The 10806-nt window shown below is 43.9% G+C and overlaps 1 protein-coding gene across 1 annotated transcript; it reads right to left on the bottom strand.

Annotated features, from left to right (window-relative positions):
* Positions 1 to 456: 456 nt before the first annotated feature.
* On the bottom strand, positions 457 to 8800 carry TMEM167B (transmembrane protein 167B). The gene is made up of 3 exons (XM_044005140.1): positions 8668 to 8800; positions 4433 to 4564; positions 457 to 3012 (listed from the first exon to the last, which is right to left on the bottom strand). The coding sequence occupies exons 1-3, from the start codon at positions 8675 to 8677 to the stop codon at positions 2930 to 2932; spliced, it is 225 nt and encodes a 74-aa protein (XP_043861075.1). The 5' UTR covers positions 8678 to 8800; the 3' UTR covers positions 457 to 2929.
* Between the last annotated feature and the right edge of the window lie 2006 nt (positions 8801 to 10806).

Here is a 10806-nt window from a genome sequence, read left to right as displayed (position 1 = left end):
GTGCTTTATCCACCGAGTCACCTAGCCGCCCCCTGGATCTGGATTCTTTTAAGAGGTGACCCTTGAATTAGGCTTTAAATGGAGAGAGTTGGTAAAAGAGCATTCTATGCCCATGTAAAGGCACACAGAAGATACTATCAGGCCAAACTGGGAAAACAACAAACAGGCCAACTTAGCTGAAATGTAGAATACATGAGGGGGAGTAACATGAGCTAAATCTGGAAAGATAGCTGGAGCCAACTCCAATGTAAAGGACTTTAAATGCCAAATAGAAGCATTTGGCGTTTATCTCCAATAGAGAGCCACCTAAGTGTTTTGAGCTAGGCAGTGACAAGGTCAGAGCTGGGCTTTAGGATTAACTAAGGGACCCCAAGAATTACATTGAAACTGCTGTGTAGTATTCAGCAGGATTCACCAAAATCTGCATAAGACAAATAGAAATAGACAAAGGCCACATATAGGGAAAGAGATTTTATTTCCAAGAATTTGTACAGACAATGGTAAGTAAAAAAATTGTATCTTAACTTTAAAAAAGGAGCTGCCCTCCTCAATCCACCTGACACAAAGGGGACAGGCTGGTAATCCTAGTTTTTTACATTAAATGTCAACATCAGAAAAACCAACATTGACACTTCCTTTCTTCCCTCAGTCACTAATTCATCACTGCCAAAGGAAGTTTTCTACTATTTTTGTTGTGTTTGTTTCTTGTGATAGGACACGTAAGCTAAGCAGATACAATCTCACTTGGTTAAGGAGTTCCTGGTTCTCTACTTACATAAAGAATTGAACAAGCTGTGAAAAACACAAATGAGTATTTTCTTCCTGTGGAGTATGTTCACCTTGTGCATTTTTGGTTCATTTTGGTAAAAAGCGCATTTCAGAATAAAACCCCTCAAAAGTTCACATCGATCATCTCAAGAAGCCATGAAGATTGGTTTGAACAAACTGTCTGTGAAATGGAACAAATTTAAACTATGAAGCTGCTCTAAGCACCAACCTCAGAGTTAGTCCTATTGGAAAAGAAAATACATTAAAGCTACCGAACTCAACGTGTGCAAAATGTGCTGAACTTGGGTCGTTTGTGAACCATCCCAAGCTCCCCCGCCACCAGGTGGATCTCATTCCTCCCCTTCAAATCAGTCACTTAAAGAGGCTTTCTTCCTTGTCCAAGATCCCCTCAATCCCAAGGGATCACGGAATCAGCCACTCACATTCTTCCCAGAGACCAATCCCAACAACAGATGGCTGTGTGTGCTGGGTCTGACTTGGTGACATCCTGCTGCTGCCAGGGACTCCAAAGCCAATCCACTCATTTCGCCTAAACCCTACTTTCCAGCAGCTTTTGCTGGTTTGGAGGAAACTGGTACCACAGAGAATTCACTGCTCCCCCCATGGTAAGCACAAACAAAATATTTTCCTTCCAAGAGTGTCAGGAAAAGTAGAACCATTTCTTTTTTTAACCCTCGACAATTAACAGACACATCTATGCTTGTTGTTCAAGGTAATTTAATGTGTTCAGCCCTTGTTATAGCGTCTATTTTTTGATGCAGAGGCCCTGGCCTCACCAAGGCCAATGATGCCACTACAGATCAAAGGAGAGAAGTGGAGAAGTCAATACTTTTTTAAAATGTGGGGCTCTCCAAACAGGCATAAGTACCCATTCCTCCCGGAAAACTCCGCTAATCTCAAACTCAAATTCATCCTCATTTCCCACATTTCAGAGGCATGAAAAAACCCTAATCTGTCTAGATACTGTGAAACAGTATGTGGCAGCACACTTCCCCCTCCCCAGACTCAACTCTTTCCCTTTTCCCCCCACCCACAACAGTTTAAGAAAAATATAATAAGTGGGATCACAAGAGGTAGCCAGATAATTGAAAACGGTCTTAATAATCTAGTCTTTTCAAAAAGTATGGATCTTAATATTTTGCCTAGAAATGCCAGTCTTTCTAATATCTAATAACAAATGTTTGGTTTGTATTATGATAGGTTTCCCCCCCACTCCCAACTGCAAATAAATTGAAAATGTCTTTCCTTCAAAGTTCCCCCTCCCCCCAATGGCTACATTTCAAACTTCTTTAACGATTGCATTCAAGTCTAGGAAATTTGAAAAAATCTGCCAAGGCTTAAGGAAAACAGCTTCCTAATTCTCCATATGTCATTTGATCTGGTACAACCCTAAGCTCTCTGCATTTCTGGATGCTGGCTCTTTCTCATATCTAGGATGTCTGCTTTCTGACCTGACCCCAAACAGACAGGCTCTTCCCCAACCTTGGCCACTCCCGAAGACTGTGTTGGCAGAACTCCCACACGTTCAGCAGCACCTAGCTAGTTCATCTGCTCTCCTTGTACACAGAGGGCAGTGTCTCTCTACTGTCTCCCCAGATGGACATAAAAAAGGGAACTTTCCAAAGCCCAACCCTTCCTTGGCATTTCATAACTCCCATTTATCCAATTTGCCTAATCCAGATCAAACAGGGAAAAGTGAGACTTGAACAATGCTCCCTCCCAAGAAACTGTGGCCCAGCCTACCGTTCCTACTCTTCTCGGGCTTGCTCAGTTTTAAGAGATCCTGAAGGACTGCTGAGGAACAAAATACATGACAGGTACTCTTCAGCAAGAGGTATGTAATGTTATCACCAAGAGGTGCGCTATATAGCTCAACACCATAGACTCTTTGCAGCGGATTAATTTATAAACAGATCAGAGGAAGGTAGAGAAATTGGTTTTCTGGAATCCCCCCCAAGCCTGAACGATGTGGGTGATCCCGAGGAGCTTTTTCTAGGCCTGGCAGGGTCAGAGGATGTGGCATCACCCTGGGGGGCTTTGCTGATCTCAGTCCGGCTCTTCTATGGGGAGCATAAGTCCCTGAGAGGCCTCTTGCCCCAGGCCCCTTGATTGGCAGTTGGCGGTTCCGATGTCTTAGAGTTCATTTTATAAACAGAACGTAAAATGCCATCACAATGCAGGCAATTGCCACGGCAGCGTGCAGCCTGGTTCCAATCACAGCAGCTGGTTAAAAAAGAAAAAAAAAAGGCAAAGAGAAAATGACCCCCTGTTTGTCGAACAATTTCCCACTTTCTGGTGAACATTTGAGATTCCACATATAACAGTCAAAAGAGGTTTGGGGTTTTCAGGCCCTGAACTCCATGAGGTTTGTCTGCCACAATGTGCCTCTGGTACAGACGCACCCCCTCTTTTTACCTTTGCCCCTTTTCCTGAATCCTCCATTTCTGACTTCTCCAGGCTACTTCCATTTGGGAGGGAAGGGGAGCAGAAACAGGAAACCTCGAGCCTAGGCAGCCCAGCCCCACCCTAGGGGAGTGACCAGAGCTTGGCATAACCTGGGATGGCAACTCTCAAAGGCAGCCTCTGGTGAGATAAGTCTCTCTGCCTCCCTCCTCCTCCAGTAACCTAAAAGTCACTGTATCTGAGCCCTCTCAAGAAATGAGAGCGCAGGTGTATGTTTGTCTCTGTGGTGAATGAGAACCCAAATATCCCGTTTCCTGAGACCTTCGTACATCCTTCTTGCCACAAGCCTGTCCTTATGCCAGTTATAACATGCCAATAAAAAAGACCCCAAAATTTTGGCCTTCCTAGCCAACCTGCCTCTTCTGTGAAAGCCACTGTGCAGCTGCAATGAACTGGGAAAGACACTGAGCCACATGAGAAAGCTTTCTCAAGCTCAAGAGAAGTAAGGAACAGAATCCAAATGTCCCGGCTCAGAGCACTGAGCCTGGAGTCAGGAAGACCCGAGTTCAAATCTGACCCCAGACACTTATTAGCTGTGTGACCCTGCGAAAGTCACTTCACCCTGTTTGCCTCAGTTTCTATAAAGTGGGGATAATAATAGCACCTAACTTCCAGGTTTGTTGTGAGGAAGAAGATAATAATTGTAAAGCTCTTAGCACAGTGCCTGACACGAAGTAAATGCTAGATAGACATTAGCTATTATAACTGTTGTTGTTAGCTAGCACTGTGGCAATCACTTGTATAGCTCTGCTTCCAGATATAGGAACTGAAATGAGGCCAAAAAATGGTAGAGCAATGAGAGCCAAAACCTAGGAGAGGAAAACTCCAGGTTATCTTGCTGAGAGTTGGAAAATTTTAAATTGGCCTAAGTCCTTTCACTAGGATTAAAGCCTTCTCAACAAACTCCAGCTTTGTCAAAAATTTTGAAAATGTAGGTGTTACATCTTATTCAGAAAGTTCAAGGTACTAAAATAAATCCTTGTGTTCCTAATGACTTCGATTTGTAATATTCACCTCTATCTTAAATGTCAGAAAAATGATTTCCCTTAGTCCTAGATTCTCTTTCATTACCAAAAAACTCTGATAGCTCAAAGCTCATCTACTATAACCCTTCCTATTTCCTGCAAATTCTTCAGTGCTGCCATGAAAGTCTTCTCTTCCTTTACCAGCACAATCTCACCTTTGTAGAACACACCCCAGACTCCCTTCTTCTCTGAGAGCAGCCAGGTCCTGAGGCGAGGCACCTTCTTGAAGTAGGCACAGGTGCAAACAAATAGCAAACCAAACACCAGGATCCCATCCAGGGAATATACTGTGAAAGGGAAAAGAAACACGACTTGGCTTATCACTAATTGGTAGAAAAGCCAGTTCCTGAGCAAAGACGGATAACGCTGCCTCGCGAGGGCTGGTGTGAACAGAATGGTGGGTGGTATTTAGTCAATAACCTAAACTGGCCAGGCCGACCCTTAGCAACAGGAAAGCCATTATCTGCTACTACCAATAGTTCCTCAATTACATTCCAAACAAATATTTATTGAAAGTAAATTCATGAAACAGGTCCCTGATCCTCTCAAAAGCTTCTTATAGAGCACCCCTTTAGGTCAACTTCGACTTCTTTTTTTCACCCTTTATTGGCCACAGGTTATAATAGATATGGACAAAATGCTGATGCCGTTCATTAATTACACAAGCATTTATTAAGTACCTACTATGTGCCAGACAGGTGCTGAAGCTATAAAACAAAAAATGGAATAGGTCTAGAATTTCTTTCAAGGAGCTTATATGGGGGGGGGGGGAGAAGGGGAAAAAAGTAATATGAACTATACAATGTACAGCAAGTTAAGTATAAAGTAATTTGGGGGCGAGGGAATCGGGAGAAGCCTAATACAGGAGGTGACACCTGAGATGAGCCTTGAAGGGATTCTAAGAGGGGGAGGTGAAGGAGCACAGCCCTTGCAGAGGCCCAGAGGCTAGAAGCAGAATCTGGTGACTCTGGACCTGTCAGGCAGTTAATCTGGCCATACCACAAAGTATGTGAAGGAAAGGAGTCACGGTCAGTAAGCCAGAAGGGCAGGCTGCAGTCTGGCTGTGAAAGGCTTTAAACTGCAATAGGTTCTCTCATTACATACATTCTACTAGTATAGTACTGTATTTTAACCTGGTCAATAGAGAAATCCTGCACAGTGATCCAGAAAACACCTGGCCTTTTAATCCCCACCAATCAAAGCCCGATGTATCTCCGGGGACAGCCAAACTGGAATCTAAGCCCCATACTCAAATTCTGAAGCTAGACCACTCGAGATGACCAACTACCCAGAGAACACCTCCCTTACACTGCTGCCCAAATGTAGTACTGAAAACTTGTCAACAAACGAGATACATACAGATATACACATGCTGATCTTTTCAAGTCAAATAAAGCATTTGAGATTCAAATGTGAGATAATTTATTACTTTTAATATATGAAACCTAAATGAGATTTAACAAAATAATGCACCTCACCCCCCCAGTAAAAAAAAAAAAAAGTCATCAGCTCTTCTGGAATTGGGCTTCCATGCACCATGGATGACAAGAGGTTGATAGGACATGAATCACTTCTGGGACTAAGCAGAGAAAATTTAACATGTTCTTGTTATAATACACCTATTCTTTTACTATAGAAAGGATAGGGAATTTTACAGCTAAATAGGTCAGATTTGGATTTATTGGCATTCCCAAACCTATGTCTGGGAAGATGCAAAGGATTTTCTTTGTTTTGTGTTGCTGTTTTTTATTTTCGGGGCAATGAGGATTAAGTGACTTGCCCAGGGTCACATGGCTGGTAAGTGTCAAGTGTCTGAGGCTGGATTTGAACTCGGGTACTCCTGAATCCAAGGCCAGTGCTTTAACCACTCTACCACCTAGCTGCCCCTGAAGATGCAAAGTTTAACACACTATAGAGGTTGGAGTTCATGTATCTATCATTACTGGCCCATAATTAGTAACTGAGTATGGCATTCTCTTACTAGACAGAATATGGAACAGAATCCTAAAAAACCCCTGTAGATTCTTAAAGAAGAAAAAAAGTAGCTGGAATCTTTAGCAAGCCAAAGAAAGTGGTAAACAGAACAACAAATCAGAATTCTGAAGTCTTGAGGTTTTTTTCTTGCCCCTGCAACTTGGGATGAATTATTCTGTTAAGGCAGGGTAGTGCAGAAAAATACTGGCCCAGCAGTCAGGGTAGGTTGGTCCAAATCCCAGCCTTTTTGATTGCTTCCTAATCTCTCTGAGCCTCAGTTTCCTCACCAGTGGAATGAGGGGTTTGGTCTAGGTAGTTCTTATGCTTTCTTTCAGCTCTTAAATCTATGACCTTGCTATATTTCTAATTTGCTATCCATAAAGGGACTGTTAGTCCTAAGGAAAATTTTGAAGCAGTCAAATGGCACAGTACAAACAATCCTGATATCCTCCCACCCCTCATACAAAAGTTCCTAAACTTTCATTTCAACTACTGGCTACCCTGGTCATAAAAATTGCCTTCAGGGGCAGCTAGGTGGCTGAGTGGATAGAGCCCTTGCCCTGGATTCAGGAGGACCCGAGTTCAAATCCAGCCTCAGACACTTGACACTAACTAGCTGTGTGACCCTGGGAAAGTCCCTTAACCCCAATTGCCCTACCAAAAAAAAAAATTGCCTTCAAAAGGCCCTGAACTTCTCTGCTCTAGACCTTGTTGTTCACTTGTGTCTGATTCTTTGTGACCCCATTTGGGGTTTTCTTGAAAAGATACTGGAGTGGTTTGCCATTTCCTTCTCCAGTTCATCTAACAGATGAGAAAACTGAGGCAAACAGGGTTAAGTGACTTGCCCAGGGTTACATAGCTAGTAAGTGTCTGAGGCCAGATCTGAACTCAGGAAGATGAGTCTTCCCGACTTCAGACCTGGCACTCTATCCACTGCACCACCTAGCTACTCCCTGCTCTGGACCTACCACATATTAAAATTTGTTCTCAGAAAAAGATTATATTGGAAAGGACCATAATCCACAGGAAGGCAAATTTTGAGCTAAAAGCAATCTCACGATTAAGGAATTGTAAATGGCTTAATATATTAACCTCTAGAAATAATTTTTATTTTAATATGGGACAAAAATCATTAACAAACAAGAAGGAATCTTTAATGGAGTAATTTCAAGCATCAGGAACTGGTGCACAGGGAAGATTTTGTTTGTTTCTCAAATCACATCACCTAATTAGTTGCTTTCCCTCCTTCTGTGTAAGGCTGACCAGAAAAGGAACATAAAAAGATTTTTATTTTACTAAGACCACGACCAGAAACCTTACCTTCTGGAGCAGACCCCCCCCCCCCCCAGCTCAGGAAATAAAACAACAAACAGCATGGCTATTACCAGGCTATTTAGAAGAAGGAATGAGGTTACCTTCCACCTCGACCCCTCCATATGGAATTCAATCTCTAGTCCCCGAAGCCAGAAATATTTCCTTAGACACAATTTGTGGAAAGTGCGCTTACCTGATTGATCAGTGTAACGATAATAACAACACGTTTATGGATCACTTTAAGTTGTTACAGAATACACTCTTCACAATAACCGGTGGGTAGATCCCTACAATTCACCCGGGGTATCTGGATCCGCTCAGCATAGTTACTTAGTACAAGAGAGGATTAACTTAACTAACTTAAAAGTATCTACCCCAACCAACCACCCAGGATCTGCTCTCAAAGGATCGAGATGCGAATTTTGACTTCGACCTTTCACGTTAATAGCAGTTCCCGCGTAGGTGGTTTGAAAACCATTTTACATCTATTATTTCATTTTCTCCCCTCAATGACCCCGTGAGCAGGTAGATGCTATTGTCACCGTCATTTTACAGACGAGAAAAACGACTTCCAAGACTCAAGAACTTGTTCGGGATCCCACCATTAGTTAAGGGTTGGGAGGCGTCTAATCCAGGTCTTCCGGACTTCGAGCCTCCCTCCCGCTCAATCCAACCGCCGGCTCACTTCTGGGCCTGTTTCCCCCTCTGCACAACCAGCTAAAGTCCTTTTCCAGCCCTAAGTTCCGAAGCTCTAAACTTCTGTAGGATCCGCTCACAGGACACGGATACAGGCACCCTTCCCCCAGCCCCGAACACCGGGAAGGGGGGGGGGGAGGAGAATAGGTGAGCTCGGACGGCCTTCCACCCCCCAACCCCATCCCCTGTTACCGGTCCTGCCCGGCCGCCCGCGGGTTCGGACTGAGTCTCGGGGCTTCCAGGGGGTGAAGAGCACTCCCCCGGGAAGAGGCTCCCCGAGTTTCGGGACCAGGAGGGGGCGGGGAGAGCGGCCACGTAAGTCCGGGCCCCGCCCGCCTCCCCTCCTCCCTCGGCTGCCACGTCTCCCCTCCCCCCCACCCCCAACCGCGACGGCCGCCACTCTCACCGTTCGTCATGACGGCTGGGCCCGGCCGGGCCAGAGCCGGGGACCTCGGAGTTCCGGAGGCAGGTAGCAGCCGAGGCTGCGGAGACCAGCTCCCGATTGACACTTCCCGATCTGAGCCGGAGTGACTGGCAGGAGACGGACGACGCAGGCGCAGGGGAAAAGCGGAGAGTGCCGAACCGCCGCCAGGCACGGCCAAGTGAGCGCCGAGCGTACGTGAGGCGTGTGGCGGCAGAGGCGGCATTTGTAGTCATGGCAACAGTTTTCAACGCTGAGGGCTGGGAGCTGGGTCTCCGAGGCTGGCTCCAGGAACTTGCTGGGGAATCCTGGACAAGCATCTACTGCACTTTGCACGTGCCTCTGCGAACATCTATTGCACTTTGCACGTACCTTTGCGGCAATTAATAAGTTTGCTGACAGCTGAGAGATGAGTGGGCTGTCTGGCTGTATTCCCCTGGCTCATTCTTCTTTCTTTCTTTTTTTGTTGTTTTGGGTTTCTTCTTTGGTGAGGCAATTGGGGTTAAGTGACTTGCCCAGGGTCACACAGCTAGTAAGTGTTAAGTGTCTGAGGCCGGATTTGAACTCAGGTCCTCCTGAATTCAGGGCCGGTGCTCTATCCACTGCATCACCTAGCTGCCCCCTCATGTGATTTTCGAATCAAGTAACTTACCTCTTACTGCTTCTTCAATCTAAAGAAGGCAATGAAAGAAATTACCTCCAAGATTAAGACCCTAAGAAAAGGGAATCACTTCCTGGCACGTAATATTGGAATGTAAGCTCATTGAGGGTAGGGGATTGAGCTACATTTCAGGTGCCTAGCCAATAGAGGTAGGCATTTAATAAAGATATTTGATTGATTGAGTCTCAGGTGTACCATTACTAACTATTAATCTTTCTGGGTCACAATTTCTTCATCTGTAAAATGGGGATAATGATACCTTTCTTGCCTATTTCATAGGGTTGTCAGGAGGAAATATTATATATGAAATAATTTTGTAAACTGTAAAAGGCAGTAATATATGTGTAGCATTATTTTCTGGAAAATATTCAGATAATTGTAGTTTACCTGCCTTTTTGGCTAGTACTCTTAAGATTGTCTTGATTATCTCTCTTACTTTGCTCATTCAGATGCAATCATGGTGACTGGCCAGTGAAACCAGAAACGACCAGTATCTTAGCAATGCTTTAGTGCTTTACTGATCATCTATCTATTTCATGATTTCGGAGTGTGAAGGTGGGTGTGCTTGAGCCAGACAGAGAAGAAAGGGAGATGGGTGCTCTATTTCCAATTTTTAAATTTCATTCATCCTCTGTAATTGAATGGGTTTTATCTATCCTGAAGTAAATGTTTTTTTTACCCTGAGTTTGAGCCTCAAGTTTCCTAATCTGTAAAATGGGAATAATAATACTGGTACTTCTTACCCTGTAAGGGTTGTTGTGGGGATCAAATTAAATATGTGTGTGTGTGTGTGTGTGTGTGTGTATTATATAGAGAGATATGTATGTGAAGTGCAAGCCATAAAACATACACACACATATAACAACTATTGCTGTATTCAACTATGACAACTTTTTAAATACTTGAAAACAGCAATGGCTTTTAATCTAATTGGAGAGAATACAGAATGGAATATATATACACCCACACTATTGATAGAGATAAATAGATATACACACATACATGCCAAAAGGCTGTAAGAGTTCAGAGGAAAGAGAAGTAACTCTGGAATCAGGGAAGGTTTCATGAAGAAATTGCATTTTAGCTAGCCCATAGGTATGATTAGACAGGTGCAAGAGAACATTCTAGACCTAGGGAATGGTATGGAGAAGGATACAAGATTCTCTAAATTCAGGACTTGTTCAGGGTACGTCAAGTGGTCCACTTTGACTATATTATTAGAATATATTATAGGGAGTGATATGAAATGAGGTTGGATAGGCAGATGGCAGCCAGATTGTGGAAGGCCTCAAGTACCAGAGTAAGGAATTTGTACATTATTTTATTAACAATGAGAGGTTGTTTCAGTGAATTGGATTTAAGTGAGTAAGGGCTGTGCAAAGTCACCAGCCTCACTCTCCTCCAGAGCCATCTGGGTCCAGTGGCAAAATGTAGACCAAGACAACTGGAGATGCTCTGAATAT

This window comes from Dromiciops gliroides, chromosome 4, assembly GCF_019393635.1.
Source record: "Dromiciops gliroides isolate mDroGli1 chromosome 4, mDroGli1.pri, whole genome shotgun sequence".
Lineage (NCBI taxonomy): Eukaryota > Metazoa > Chordata > Mammalia > Microbiotheria > Microbiotheriidae > Dromiciops > Dromiciops gliroides.
Note: the sequence above shows the minus strand (reverse complement) of the source record. Positions and strands in the feature narration are given on the sequence as shown.

Excerpts from the sequence above, each read along its gene's own strand:
- TMEM167B (XM_044005140.1), bottom strand. Across the intron at positions 3,013-4,432 it reads CTGGGGTGTGTTCTACAAAG|CTGCTGTGATTGGAACCAGG; the intron begins GTGAGATTGTGC and ends TTTTTTAACCAG.